Source organism: Procambarus clarkii, chromosome 50 (genome assembly GCF_040958095.1).
Source record: "Procambarus clarkii isolate CNS0578487 chromosome 50, FALCON_Pclarkii_2.0, whole genome shotgun sequence".
Classification (NCBI taxonomy): Eukaryota; Metazoa; Arthropoda; class Malacostraca; order Decapoda; family Cambaridae; genus Procambarus; species Procambarus clarkii.
Genome location: NC_091199.1, coordinates 20,181,845 through 20,198,245, shown reverse-complemented (window position 1 = coordinate 20,198,245; position 16,401 = coordinate 20,181,845). Strand labels below are relative to the sequence as shown.

Here is a 16,401-nt window from a genome sequence, read left to right as displayed (position 1 = left end):
TAGTTTTGAGAGTATTGTATATCTGAGTCTTCCTCCAAGGTAATCATTAAGAAAGGAGTTTCACCTTAGAAGTTTCACCAGTCTCCGTGGTGTAGTGGTAAGACACTCGCCTGGCATTCCGCGAGCGCTTTGTCATGGGGTCGTATCCTGGCCGGGGAGGATTTACTGGGTTCAAATCCTTAACTGTAGCCTCTGTTTAACTCAACAGTAAAATTGGTACTTGGTTGTAAAAACGATTCTTCGCGGGAGTCGTATTCCAGGGACTTTAGGATTAAGGACTTGCCCAAAACGCTACGTGTACTAGTGGCTGTGCAAGAATGTAACGACTTTTGTATATATCCTAAAAAAAATCCTTCTAAAGGGATGATGATGCTGGGACAAGGGCAGATGAGACATTTAGGATATGGGAACTAGTTTCTCCTGGTAGAGACGCTTGAGGCGTCCATGGTAGCAAATTGCTATCAACCTTCTTGTGTATTATTCATTTAAATTAGAGAAATTTATGTTAATATTCAATACTGTATTTAATAATTGCTCTGGTTCTAGTACCTAAGTAATTACCATCATCTATATAAAAAAAATTTAAATGTTCGTTCGTTCAAAATCTCTGAAAGTTTTCACCAATTTCTTTGAAATTTTGTTCCATTCGCATCCGAGAGAGATTTTATACACATACTATATAGACGTCACATCTGAGACGGGAAAACATGTTTTTTTTTGTTAGAAACTGTGTTTTTCGTGAGAGGGAAATCTTCGAAACCTCTTCCCCGATTGGTTTTAAATTTTGACACAACGTTTGATTCGAATATGCGTGTGTTTTTATATATCTATTATATAAATGCCACACCTGTGACAGGTAAAAATATATATTTTTTTGTTTAAAACAGCGCCATCTGTTGCACGGAATAGCAACACATGCTATAATAAATATGTTACGATTCTATTTCAGTGTTACAATTGCATTGATAAATTGAATTTTCATAGATTCCGATTTATTTTCATTTTGATTTAGTTACTTTGTGTGATTTTGCGTTGGAATTGTGCTGTGTTATTTACCATACTGTTCATTGCATGAGTATAGTTTATTTTTTATTTTTTTCATGTTTTTTTTATTTTTTTCATTTCGTTATTCTACTTATTTTTCAGTGATAGGAACATCAGATTATTTGATGTTCGCATTTCTCTGATGGGAACATCAGATTATTTAGGAATGCACCAGATGAGTGAGTGGGAAATGATGGGAAAGACAAGGGGCCGGGATTAGGGAATGGTTGGGAGGTGGAGAGGATGAGAGTGGGGAATAGTGGGAAGGACCAGGGGACGTTGGTGGGGGAAGGAGGAGGAGATAAGGGAGTGGGGGATGTTTAGGACGAGGGGACGGGGGAGTGTAGAATGGTGGGAAGGACAAGGGAACAGGGAAGTGGGGGATGAATGGGAGGACGAGAGGACAAGGAAGGGGGGTGGTAATGGTGGAGAGGACGAGGGGACGGGGAAGTGTGGTATGGTGAGGAGGACGAGGGGACGGGGGAATGGAACATGGTGTGGAGGACAAAGGGACAGTGGAGTGTGGGATGGTGGGGAGGACGAGGAGACAGGGGAGGGGGGGGATGGTGGGGAGGACAAGGGGACATGGAAGTTAGGTATTGTGGGGAGGACGAGGGGTCAGGGGGAATTTGGGAGGACGAGGGGATGGGGAAGTGAAGGATGGTGGGAGGACGAAGGGACGGGGGAGATGGTGGGAAAGATGAGGGGACGGGTGAGTGGGGTATGGTTGGGAGAACGAGGGGATGGGAGAGAGGGAACGTTGGGGAGGACAGAAAGACAGGTGAAGGTTGCTGTGGTTGTGCTGTGGTTGCTGAGCCAAAGCAACGCATGGCCGGTTACAGCTTGTCTATATAAATTAAAATGTAAATGCTCGTTTGTTCAAAATCGCTAATCTCGGAAAGTTCTTCGCCGATTGCTTTGAAATTTTCACACCGTTCCATTCGCATCCGAGCGAGTTTTTATATAAATACTATATAGATGTTACGTCTGAGACGGGATAAAACATGTTTTTTTTTTTAAACTGCGTTTTTCATGTGTTTTTCGAGTGAGGGAAATCTTCGAAACCTCTTTACCAATTGCTTTGAAATTTTGATACAATGTTGCATTCGAATAGGCGAGTGTTTTATGTACCTATTATATACATGTCTCACCTGTGACAGGAAATAACATGGTTTTTTGATAAACAGCGCCATCTGTTGGACGTAAGAGCAACACACGCTATAATCTCTGAAAGTTCTTCACCGATTACTTTCAAATTTTGCCACAAAATTTGAAAGTATGAATATGCCTGTGTTTTTATACACCTACTATATAGATGCCACACCTGTGACATGTAAAAACATGCTTTTTTGAAAAACAGTGACATCTGTTGCACGTAATAGCAATGCACGCTATACTATATACAATGTTTCCAATTGCATTAGTAAATTGAATTTTCATAAATTTTAATTTATTTTCATTTTGATTTAATTATTTTGTTTGACATTGCGTTGGAACTGAGCGGTGTTGTTTACCATACCATTCATTTCGTAAGTATAAGAATAGATGCCACACCTGTGACAGGTAAAAACTTTCTTGTTTTAAGAAACAGTGCCATCTGTTGCACGTAAGAGCATCACACACCATACTAAAATGTTACAATTCCAGTTCAATGATTCCGATTGCATTGATAATTTGAATTTTCATAGTTTTCAATTTATTTTCATTTTGTTTTCATTATTTTGTGTGACATTCCATTGGAATTGAACTGTGTTGTTTACCGTACCATTCCTTTCATGAGCATTAGTATAGATGCCACACCTGTGACAGGTAAAAAAATGCTTTTTTGATATATGACCGAACCTAACCAACCCTACCTAACCTATCCTAACCTATCTTTATAGGTTAGGTTACGTTAGGTAGCCGAAAAAGTTAGGTTAGGTTAGGTTAGGTAGGTTAGGTAGTCGAAAAACAATTAATTCATGAAAACTTGGCTTATAAAAAGTATTCAGAGGAGACATTGTGGTCTCTCACTGAACACTAATATTATCTTCTCCTACCACCCCCATTCTTTTGTATGTACACATATATATTTGCTTTATTTGAACCTTGTTACAAAAAAGGAGTTACATATAGGTTACAAAGATGGTTATCATAGGTTGTCGAGTTCCTCCAGCTCCTCAGATGGCAGGCAGGAACCCTGGATGCAGTGCGCATTTTCCCTCTGTATCGCCACGCTGAGGTGCTGGAAAACAAAGCTGGCAGCTCTAGGGTCCCTTGTTGTTTCAATGAGCCTAGAACCCAGTTCCTTCAAAAAACTGGTAGCACTTTTACCCCAGGCGCCGAGTGTCTCAGAAGCAATGGGGACAAAATTGTAGTGGTGATCCAGTTCTCTATACTTACAGGATTTGGCTGCTTCCCTGTGGGTGGTAGCGCCACCTGGTTGTGCAATACTGAGGTTAATGTAGGTGTTAGCCAGGGTTGATACGCACGTGTAGTCCCATACCAACTGCTTGCCATTCTTCCAGGGGTTCACTGTGATACCATCCGGGCGACCAATAAGAGCATCAGAGTTACGGGGCGTTAGGTAATGGGGCTCTCTTTCAGCTGGGCATCCAGCTGTGGTGAGGCTCCTCTTGATGATGTCGTTAACTTCACTGTGCCTCGAGTGCCATCCCCCTGTGCTTTGGCACAGAAGGCCATGGTGGCCGTACCTGTCAGCCACCACCTCGCCGCAAATACACCTATATCTGGTGTGGATTGGGGCAGCAAGGCGAAGGGCCACAGCAATTCGGAGGGCGTGTGGTGTGAGACGCGTGCCAGTTGCCGACATTGGGGTTGCTAACAGGAAATTCCCTGCATGTGGGGCTGCTACTGCTGTGAGGCGACCAATGTCGTGTTGTGTTGTTGCAGCACCCAGGCACTCTGCAGCAACGTGGTCTACAATATGCCATCCCACCTGGATTGCTTGTGGGCTTTTGGGGATGGTGGTTGAGGTGATGGGCCTGCACGAGAGGCCCACTCTGTGGCACAGCGTGTAAAATTGGGATCATGTACACCTGCCAGCCGATGTAAGTGGGCAGGTAGAATTTCCTTCACAAGGTCGTCGGATGCTGATAAGGAGGACAGGAAGGCTGGAACAGCGATTTGCATTGCTGTTCGAACTCCGAGGCCCCCAAGTCTTATGGGAAGAGAGGCTTGTTTCCACTGTAGGTCATCAAGAGAGAGGTTAAGGGCTTTTTATAGCATTGATTTCAGTAACCGGTCATACTCACTTAGTTTTTGGCTGCTGTAAGATGGTGAACACCTCAGAAAGTAGGTTAACCTGGGGAGGGACAGACATCTTGTGATGAGGTAGACTCCTTAATCCACTTGACCATCACGACCGGACAAAATGAGGTGATAGCCGAGGCTATTTGAACCACCCCACCGCCGGCACTCGGATAGTAATCTTGGGCATAGCATTTTACCAAATCACCTCATTCTGTGGGGCACACGTGAGGAACACAAATGCGAACAATTTTTGTTCGCATTTATATATATATATATATATATATATATATATATATATATATATATATATATATATATATATATATATATATATATATATATATATATATATATATATATCCGAACAAGCCTGAAATCATCTCAAGATAACTATGGATGGACATGCACAGTACCTATAGTCACTATGGCTGGACAAGCATAGTACCTGTTGTCATTGGAACCAGTGGTTAGAGGTGTTTGTTTGGGTTTAAACTGTTAGTAGATAGTGGTATGGGAATTGATTTGGAGGAAGGAGGTAATAAAAGTATGTGTTCGTGGGAGAAAAGAATTGGCAAAATGATCAGGGAAAGAAAAGGGCCTCAAAATAACAATTACACTAATAGTAGAGGTCTAAGAAATAAAATTAATGAATTAAATGCTCTTGTCTGCACAGAAAAAATAGATATTATTGCACTTACCGAAACGTGGATGAATGTAGAAAATAGAGAACTATTAGCTGAATATCAGATAAATGGATTTAAACTCTTTCACACAGATAGATATATTAGACGAGGAGGGGGAGTAGCCATATATGTTAGGGACAATTTGAAATGTAGTCTCAAAGAGGGAATCAAAACTGAGCCACACACAGAAACTATTTAGATAGAATTAAACGAAAAAGCAAATAATATTATAATAGGAGCTATATATAGGCCACCAAATTTAGACAGAATGGAAGCAAAGCATCTATGGAATGAAATATCTAGAGCATCTAGATCTAACAGTATATGTCATGGGTGACTTTAATTTTAGTGGAATAAACTGGGTGAACAAAACAGGGAATAGTGAAGCAGAAGATTTTCTAGAATTAATTGACGATTGCTTTCTTACGCAACACATTAAGGAACCAACGCGGAAAAATAATATTTTAGATTTAGTGTTAACTAACAGGGAAACACAAATTAATGACATCGAAATAGGGAGTGAGCTAGGGAACAGTGATCACAAAGTTATCAGATTTAGCATAGAATGGAATAGACCTGTAGGAGAAAATTCTGTTAAAGTGCCAGATTTTCGAAAAGCTGATTTAAATAGCCTAAGAAATTTTTTGGGTCAAATAGATTGGAAACTCTTGGGTATGGGGTGTGGGCCGGTCTTAGAGCGAGACATGAACCCAGCGACAGGTGACGTAAAAGGGGATTTCGATGTGGATTTAATATATACCTTATTTAAGAATATTCTAAACAAAGCACAGGAACGTAGTATACCATACAAATTGAATAGATCGAATACTAATGACCCAAAGTGGATAACAAATAATTTAAAGAACCTTATAGGTAAAAAGAGAGCTTGGTACAAAAGGATTAAGAATGGGGAAGTCAGGTTAGAACAGGAATTCATACAACTGGTTTGAAATGTTAAAAAAAAGAGATTAGGAAAGCAAAAAGAAACTATGAAGTTCGCGAAGCAGAGCAAGTAAAGTCAAATCCTAAAGGGTTTTTTCAGTTATATCGAACTAAGACTAGGGAAAGGATAGGTCCATTAAAATCTGAGACAGGTCAAATAACGGATAATGACAAGGAGATGAGTAGTATTTTTAACAAATATTTTATATCTGTATTTACTAAAGAAGAACTTAACAATATGCCTTCAGCCGAACAAGTCTATGTGGGTGGGGATGAGGACAGGTGGACTAGTTTAGCAGTTACCAGGGAGGATGTAATTAAACAATTAGAAAAACTAAAACCAAACAAATCCCCAGGGCCGGATGAAGTGTTTGCCAGGGTGCTTAAAGAATGCAAAGAGGAGCTTTCCGAGCCACTGTCTACCATATTTAATAAATCAATAGAGTCAGGCAGAGTGCCAGAGTCATGAAAGGTAGCTAATGTGGTACCAATTTTTAAGAAAGGAGATAGATCACTTGCGTCAAACTATCGGCCAATTAGCCTAACGTCTATTGTGGGAAAGTTACTTGAATCAATAATTGCAAATACAATTCGTCTCCATCTTGAAAAACATAAATTAATAAATGAGTCGCAACATGGTTTTACAAATGGCCGTTCATGTTTAACAAATTTGCTAACTTTTTATTCCAGCATAGTTGAGGCAGTTGATAGTGGTAAGGATTGTGATGTTGTGTACCTTGACTTTAGCAAAGCTTTTGATACAGTGCCACATGAAAGACTAATTAAAAAAAATAGAAGCTCATGGTATTGGGGGTGCTATATTAACTTGGATTAGGGCATGGCTATTCCAAAGGAAACAGAGAGTTAGTATAAATGGGGTTAAGTCAGACTGGGATAATGTTGTTAGTGGAGTACCTCAAGGCTCTGTCCTGGGACCTCTGTTGTTTATAATATATATAAATGATTTAGATTCGGGTTTGAGTAGCAACATTTGCAAATTTGCCGATGATACGAAAATCGGTAGGGAAATTAATTCGGAGGAGGACTCACTATCACTTCAAGTTGATCTAGATAGGTTTTTGAAATGGTCAAAGGATTGGCAAATGCAGTTTAATGCTGATAAATGTAAAGTTCTGAGGCTAGGTAATGATGATAGAGTTACAAGATACGAGCTAGATGGTGTTGAGATTGTGAAGTCAGATTGCGAAAGGGATCTGGGAGTTATGATTAGTAAGAATTTAAAACAAAAGTATCAATGCATGAATGTTCGTAATAAGGCGAATAGGACACTGGGTTTTATTAATCGAAGCGTTAATAACAAGACTCCCGGTGTGGTTCTTAAGCTTTATCTTGCTCTGGTTAGGCCCCATTTAGATTATGCAGTTCAGTTTTGGTCGCTGTATTATAGAATGGATATAAATTCACTTGAACGTGTCCAATGTAGGATGACTAAGTTAATTCCTCCAAATTAGAAATCTTTCATATGAAGAAAGATTAACAAAGCTTAAGTTACATTCACTAGAAAGGCAAAGAGTTAGTGGTGACATGATAGAGGTTTACAAGTGGATGAATGGACATAACAGGGGGGATATTAATAGGGTATTAAAAATATCAACACAAGACAGAACACGAAACAATGGGTATAAATTGGATAAGTTTAGATTTAGGAAAGACTTGGGTAAATACTGGTTCAGTAACAGGGTTGTTGATTTGTGGAACCAATTGCCGCGTAACATGGTGGAGGTGGGGTCCCTCGATTGTTTCAAGCGTGGGTTGGACAAGTATATGAGTGGGATTGGGTGGTTATAGTTAGGAGCTGCATCGTATGGGCCAATAGGCCTACTGCAGTTACCTTTGTTCTTATGTTCTTACTATAGGAACTATGCTCGTCCATCCATAATGACTATAGGTACAATGCTCGTCCATCCATAATGACTATAGGTACTAGGATCGTCCATCCATAGTGACTATAGGTACTATATACGTCCATCAATAGTGATTATAGGTACTATATAAGACCATCCATAGTAACTATTGGTACCATGCTCGTCCACTAATAGTGACTATAGGTACTATGCTCGTCGAAAATCGACTTGAGAATGGAAAATGGAATAGACCTGTAGGCCCATGATCAATCGACTTGAGAATGGTCCAGGACGGACCGAAACGTCGTCGTCCCTTCCATTTCTAGTGTGTGGTCTGGTCAACATACTATGCTCGTCCATCCATAGTGACTATAGGTACTATGTTCGTCCATCCATAGTGACTATAGGTACTATGCTCGTCCATCTATAATGACTATAGGTACAACACTCGTCCATCCACAGTGACTATAGGTACTATGATTGTCCATCCATAGTAACAATAGGTTCTATGCTCATCCATTCATAGTGACTATAGGTACTATGTTCGTCCATCCAAAATAACTATAGGTACTATACTCGTCCATCCATAATGACTATAGGTACTATGTTCGTCCATCCATAATGAGTATAGGTATAATACTCGTCCCTCCATAGTAACTATATATATTATGTACGACAATCCATAGTGACTATAGGTACTATGCTCATCCATCCATAGTAACTATAGATACTATGCTAGTCAATCCATAGTGACTGTAGTTACTATATACGTCCTGAAATCAGTATTAACTATAGGTACTATACATGTCCATCCATAATGACTATAGGTAGCATGCTCATCCATCCATTGTGACTATAGGTACTATATATGTCTATTCATAGTGACTATGCATACTATGCACGTCCATTCATAGTGACTATACGTACTATATATGACCATCCATAGTGACAATAGGTAGTATTCTCGTCTATCCATAGTGAATATTGGTTCTATATAAGTCCATATATAAGGACTATAGGTACTTTGCTCGTCCATCCATAGAGACTATAGATACTTTGCTCGTCCATCCATAGTGGCTATAGGTACTATGCTTGTTCATGCATAGTGCATATAGGTACTATGCTTGTTCATCCATATTGACTATAAGAACTATGCTCGTCCATCCATAATGACTATAAGAACTATTTTCGTCCATCCAGAGTAACTATAGTTTCTATGCTCATCCATTCATATTGAATATAGGTACTATGCTCCTCCATCTATAGTGACTATAGGTACTGAGTATATTCATTCATTTTGAGCATAGGTACTATGCACGTCCATCAAGAGTGACAATTATTACAATGCTCGTCCTTCCATAGTGACAATAGGTACTATGTTCGTCCAGCCATAGTGACTATAGGTACAATGTATATCCATCTATAGTGACTATAGGTACTATGCACGTCCATCCATAGTGACTATAGGAACTATATTTGTCAATCCATAGTGACTATACGTACTATGCTTGTTCATGCATAGGGCATATAGGTTCTATGCTTGTTCATGCATAGTGAATATAGGTACTATGTGTTGGAAATTTTCCAACACTAATACACCATTTCTTGTATTACCATACATCATTATTGTATTAACCATAGTAATTACTAACTCTACTATTATGTAGAACTAATTCAATTAATGTTTCTATTGCGACGCAATATTTGCCAAATTCTTCCCACAGTCTCAATGACGCCGGGAGGTAGCTACAGGCTAAAACATTAATCTCTCCACATTTAGTTGCATCTAAAACAAGTTTAGTTAATTACGTTCCATTACTAAGGATAATCATATAATAAGTTGATTATTTACGTAACAAATTATTACATACTTAATTCGTTCATTTAGGTGTATTAACAACTATAGTAGAAAATATTGCAAAGTAAAGCAATTTATATGATATTTCTCTATGGAGTCTTAATAAGCTGACCTGAATTGTGCAAAATTTATTGCATGTTAATGCATTACTTAGTGACATAAGCACTTGTCACCAGTCCTTTCCTTCCGAATTAATTGCAAGTAAAAATAAAATACTTTAAGCTCGAGAATACTTTGAGCGGGCTGTGCATGCGTAGCACAGCCTGGGAGGAAGGAGAGCGACGTGCTTGCTGCCCGACTCCGACGAGTGACGCCATATTAGCAGCGTGCGAGAGAGACAACGCAATAGTAAAGCATTTGCTTAGTTTAATTATTCGTTCTTACAATCACAAGAGCGTTTCAACATTAAATTGACAGGCAATAGCCGTGTCCTGGAATCAGAGTGATAACAAATCCGAAGTCAATGTCCTTCACACAGCAGCTGAAGACGAAGGATTGCGTGTTTCTCGCCATAAACGGACACGCGGCTCGGCAACTATAATTTTTTTCTATTTGTTATACTGTGTACACATTTAACATTTAGACTAGTTGTCGTTAGGCCAATCAATTAAAACAAAACCCCAGTACGTCGCTTTAACAATATTCCTAATTTATATAGGAATCAATATTGCATTAATACCTGTAGATAAATTCTACACTGATTGCTATATTCAGTAGGAATATTTCCTTTAATTAGGATGTATTATTAATAGTCAAGTAGAAAGGTTCTCTAGTCTACTTGCCTTGCAGCAACCGGGTCCGCGTCAAGCGAGGTACTAGGCTGTCCCACCTTCAGGCAACAATTTTGTCAGACGCAATACGTCGTCAGGAGTGTGGCAGTTAACTTTACATCTCTCGCAATTCACAGCTAAGCTGTATAAATTAATGTAGATACTATTAACGTAGACATTTTAATGATCTCCTATTGAGATTCATGTTACTAACCACTGGTAGTAATACTTGTCTATCGAAGTATCTTGAGGTCAATTCGATTCTAATTATTATTGCCCAACTTGCAATTACTTATATGATTTACTTCAGTGAACGAACCACACTGAAATGATGTCAGGAATACAATAGTCTTTTGACATATAACCCCCCATTTTGGGTGAGAACATTTGATTCATAAATTACAGTCCCTTTAATATTCAAGATAATAATTATCAATAATATCCATAGGACACTAGTTCATGGATTTAATAGTAAACCACATGCTCTACCCAGTTCCAACTTTTCCTTTAAAAAGTGGTGGTCCTTCGCCGCTATCGAAATCTAGCATCAATTTAAATGAATTATATGAGTCAAGTTTTCCCACACTATGTTTGTTAATGCATAGTGAACATAGGTACTATGCTCGTCCATCAATAATGACTATAGGTACTATGCTCGTCCATCTATCGTGACTATAGGTACTATGCTCGTCCATCCATAATGACTATAGGTACTATGCTCGTCCATCTATAGTGACTATAGGTACTATGCTCGTCTATCCATAGTGACTATAGGTACAATGCACGTCCATCCATTGTAACTATAAGCACTATTCTTGTACATCTATAGAGACTATAGATACACTGCGCGTTCATCCATTGGTACCATATTTACTATATATGTCCATCCATAGTGACTATAGGTTCTTTGCTCGTCCATCCATAGTGATTATAGGTACTATGCTCGTCCATCCGTAGTGATTATAGGTACTATGTCCGTCAACTCATAGTGACTATCGTTACTATATACGTGCATCAATAGAGACTATAGGTACTATGCTCGTCCATCTAGAATGACAGTAGATATTATGCTTGTTCATATATAGTGAATATAGGTATTATGCTCGTTCATTCATAGTGACTATACATACTATGCATAGTAATTATAGGTACTATGCTCGTCCATCCATAGTGACTATAGGAACTGTGCTCGTTCATCTATAGTGATTATAGTTACAATATATGTCCATCCATAGTGATTATAAGTACTATGCTCGTCCATCCATAGTGACTATAAGTACTATGCCTGTCCGTCTATAGTGACTTTTGGTACTATGCACGTCCATCCATAGTTACTATTGGTACTATGCACGTCCATGCATAGTGACTATTGGAACTATGCTCGTTCATCCATTGTTATTATAGTTACTATATGTGTCCGTCCATAGTGACTAAAATACTATGCTTGTCCATCTATAGTGACTATAGGTACTATACTCGTCCATTTATAGTAACTATTGGTACAATGCTCGTCCATCAATAGTAAGTATTGGTAGTTTGCTCGTCCATTCATAGTAACTATAGGTACTATACTCGTCCATCCACTGTAAGTATTGGTAATTTTCTCGTCCATCATTAGTGGTTATAGGTACTATTTTCGTCAATCCATAGTCGCTATAGGTACTATCTTCTGTGGATGACAGGCTGTACTTGATGCTGAAGGCGACAAGACTGAATAGTTCATTCCCAAGATTCTTTAACAAATTGGCGACATAATGGCGCCAGGAACAAGAGAATAGTATTTTAACAAAAATTATTGTTGTAAACTTTAGTGTAGAACAAAAGTGTTCAACAGGTACACATAAGGTACAGAGTGCACTTTTCTGTACTCTGTGCCTAAAATCTTGAGTGAAGTCAAACAGACATGAATCGAGTGAGGAAACTGACAGACAAAGCAACATCGACAAGTCTACTCTATAAATGACTCCTTACCTTCAGTCATGTTGGCTATCACCATCAGCATACTTCTCACATCTGTAAACAGTTGCCATCATTATGATCGTATCCTTACAAGTGTTTCTATGATGTGTTCAGCACTAGAGATTACATTGTGTACTAGTGCCTTATGGTGTGTACTGGTGCCTTATGGTGTGTACTGGTACCTCATGGTGTGTACTGGTGCCTTATGGTGTATTCTGGTACCTTATGGAGTGTACTGGAGCCTTATGGTGTGTACTGGTACCTTATGGTGTGTACTGGTGCCTTATGGAGTGTACTGGTGCCTCATGGTGTATTCTGGTACCTGATGGAGTGTACTGGAGCCTTATGGTGTGTTCTGGTGTCTTATGATGTGTACTGGTGTCTTATGATGTGTACTGGTGTCTTATGGTGTGTACTGGTGCCTTATGGTGTGTACTGGTGCCTTATGGTGGGTACTGATGCATTATGGTGTGTACTGGTGCCTTATGGTGTGTACTGGTGCCTTATGGTGTGTACTGGTGCCTTATGGTGTGTACTGGTGCCTTATGATGGGTACTGATGCATTATGGTGTGTACTGGTGCCTTATGGTGTGTACTGGTGCCTTATGGAGTGTACTGGTGCCTTATGGTGTGTACTGGTGCCTTATGGTGTGTACTGGTGCCTTATGGTGTGTACTGGTGCCTTATGGTGGGTACTGATGCATTATGGTGTGTACTGGTGCCTTATGGTGTGTACTGGTGCCTTATGGTGTGTATTTGTGCCTTATGGTGTGTCCTGGTGTATACTGGTGTCTTATGGTGAGTACTGGTGCCTTATGGTGTGTACTAGTGCCTTATGGTGTGTACTGGTGTCTTATGGTGAGTACTGGTGCCTTATGGTGTGTACTGGTACCTAATGGTGTGTACTGGTGCCTTATGGTGTGTACTAGTGCCTTATAGTGTGTACTGGTGTCTTATGGTGAGTACTGGTGCCTTATGGTGTGTACTGGTGCCTTATGGTGTGTACTGGTGCCTTATGGTGTGTACTGGTGCCTTATGGTGTGTACTGGTGCCTTATGGTGTGTTCTGGTACCTTATGGAGTGTACTGGTGCCTTATGGTGTGTACTGGTGCCTTATGGTGTGTACTGGTGCCTTATAGTGTGTACTGGTAGGCTTATAGTGTGTACTTGTGCCATATAGTGTGTATTGGTGCCTTATGGTGTGTACTGGTGCCTTATAGTGTGAACTGGTGCCTTATAGTGTGTACTGGTGCCTTATGGTGCGTACTGGTGCCTTATGGTGTGTACTGGTGCCTTATGGTGTGTACTGGTGTCTTATGGTGTGTACTAGTGCCTAATGGTGTGTACTGGTGCCTTATAGTGCGTACTGGTGCCTTATGGTGTGTACTTGTGCCTTATGGTGTGTACTGGTGCCTTATGGTGTGTATTGGTGCCTTATGGTATGTACTGGTGCATTATGGTGTGTATTGGTGTCTTATGGTATGTACTGGTGCCTTATGGTGTGTATTGGTGCCATATGGTGTGTATTGGTGCCTTATGGTATGTACTGGTGCCTTATGGTGTGTATTGGTGCCTTATGGTGTGTACTGGTGCCTTGTAGTGTGTACTGGTGCCTTATAGTGTGTACTGGTGCTTTATGGTGTGTACTGGTGCTTTATAGTGTGTACTTGTTCATTATGGTGTATACTGGTACTGGTGCCTTATTGTGTATATTGGTACTTTATGTTGTGTACTGGTGCCTTATAGTGTGTACTGGTGCCTTATAGTGTGTACTGGTGCCTTATAGTGTGTACTTGTTCATTATGGTGTATACTGGTACTGGTGCCTTATTGTGTATATTGGTACTTTATGTTGTGTACTGGTGCCTTATTGTGTGTATTGGTACTGATGCCTTATGGTGTGTACTGGTACTGTATTATGTGTACTGGAGCCTTATGGTGTGTACTGGTGCTTTATCGTGTGTACTGGAGCCTTATGGTGTGTGTACTGGTGCATTATGGTGTGTATTGGTGCCTTATGGTGTGTACTGGTGCCCTATAGTGTGTACTGGTGCCTTTTTGTGTGTACTGGTGCCTTATGGTGTGTACTGGTGCCTTATGGTGTGTGTACTAGTGCATTATGGTGTGTACTGGTGCATTATGGTGCGTACTGGTGCCTTATGGTGTGTATTGGTGCCTAATGGTGTGTACTGGTGCCTTATACTGTGTACTGGTGCATTATGGTGTGTGCTGGTGCCTTATGGTGTGTATTGGTGCCTAATGGTGTGTACTGGTGCCTTATACTGTGTACTGGTGCATTATGGTGTGTACTGGTGCCTTACGGTGTGTACTGGTGACTTATGGAGTGTACTGGTGCCTTATGGTGTGTACTGGTGCCTTATGGTGTGTACTGGTGCCTTATGGTGTGTACTGGTGCCTTATGGTGGGTACTGATGCATTATGGTGTGTACTGGTGCCTTATGGTGTGTACTGGTGCCTTATGGTGTGTACTAGTGCCTTATGGTGTGTACTGGTGTCTTATGGTGAGTACTGGTGCCTTATGGTGTGTACTGGTACCTAATGGTGTGTACTGGTGCCTTATGGTGTGTACTGGTGCCTTATAGTGTGTACTGGTGTCTTATGGTGAGTACTGGTGCCTTATGGTGTGTACTGGTGCCTTATGGTGTGTACTGGTGCCTTATGGTGTGTACTGGTGCCTTATGGAGTGTACTGGTGCCTTATGGTGTGTTCTGGTACCTTATGGAGTGTACTGGTGCCTTATGGTGTGTACTGGTGCCTTATGGTGTGTACTGGTGCCTTATGGTGTGTACTGGTGCCTTATGGTGTGTTCTGGTACCTTATGGAGTGTACTGGTACCTTATAAGTGTACTGGTACCTTATGGTGTGTATTGGTGCCTAATGGTGTGTACTGGTGCCTTATACTGTGTACTGGTGCATTATGGTGTGTACTGGTGCCTTATGGTGTGTATTGGTGCCTAATGGTGTGTACTGCTGCCTTATACTGTGTACTGGTGCATTATGGTGTGTACTGGTGCCTTACGGTGTGTACTGGTGTCTTATGGTGTGTACTAGTGCCTAATGGTGTGTACTGGTGCCTTATAGTGTGTACAGGTGCCTTATGGTGTGTACTTGTGCCTTATGGTGTGTACTGGTGCCTTATGGTGTGTATTGGTGCCTTATACTGTGTACTGGTGCCTTATAGTGTGAACTGGTGCCTTATGGTGTGTACTGGTGCCTTATAATGGGTACTTGTGCCTTATATTGTGTACAGGTGCCTTATAGTGTGTACTGGGGCCTTATAGTGTGTACTTGTGCCTTATGGTGTGTACTGGTGCAGGTGCCTTATGGTGTATACTGGTACTTTAAGGTGTGTACTGGTGCCTTATGGTGTGTACTGGTGCCTTATGGTGTGTACTGGTATTTTATAGTGTGTACTGGAGCCTTATGGTGTGTACTGGTGCCTTATGGTGTGTACTGGTGCCTTATGGTGTGTACTGGTGCCTTATGGAGTGTACTGGTGACTTATGATGAGTATACCGGTGCCTTATGGAGTGTGTACTGGTGCCTTATGGTGTATACCGGTGCCTTATGGAGTGTGTACTGGTGCATTATGGAGTGTACTGGTGCCTTATGGTGTGTATTGGTGCTTTATGGTGTGTACTGGTGCCTTATGGTGTGTTCTGGTGCATTATGGTGTGTACTGGTGTCTTATGGAGAGTACTTGTACCTTATTGTGTGTACTGGTGCATTAGGGTGTGTACTGGTGTCTTATGGAGTGTACTTGTACCTTATTGTGTGTACTCGTACCTTATGGTGTGTACCGGTTCCTTATGGTGTGTACTGGTGCCTTATGGTGTGTACTGGTGCCTTATGGTATGTACTGGTGCATTATGGTGTGTATTGGTGTCTTATGGTATGTACTGGTGCCTTATGGTGTGTATTGGTGCCTTATGGTGTGTATTGGTGCCTTATGGTATGTACTGGTGCCTTATGGTGTGTATTGGTGCCTTATGGTGTGTATTGGGGCCT

The 16,401-nt window shown here is 40.6% G+C and overlaps 1 protein-coding gene across 1 annotated transcript in view; it reads right to left on the bottom strand.

Moving 5' to 3' along the window:
* LOC138351522 (golgin subfamily A member 6-like protein 4) overlaps positions 1–16,401 on the bottom strand; it is a 153,435-nt gene that overhangs the window by 130,494 nt on the left and 6,540 nt on the right. The window contains exon 2 of the mRNA XM_069303333.1: positions 12,386–12,427. Coding sequence (XP_069159434.1) covers positions 12,386–12,427 — 42 coding nt within the window. The remainder of the gene's footprint in view (positions 1–12,385; positions 12,428–16,401) is intronic.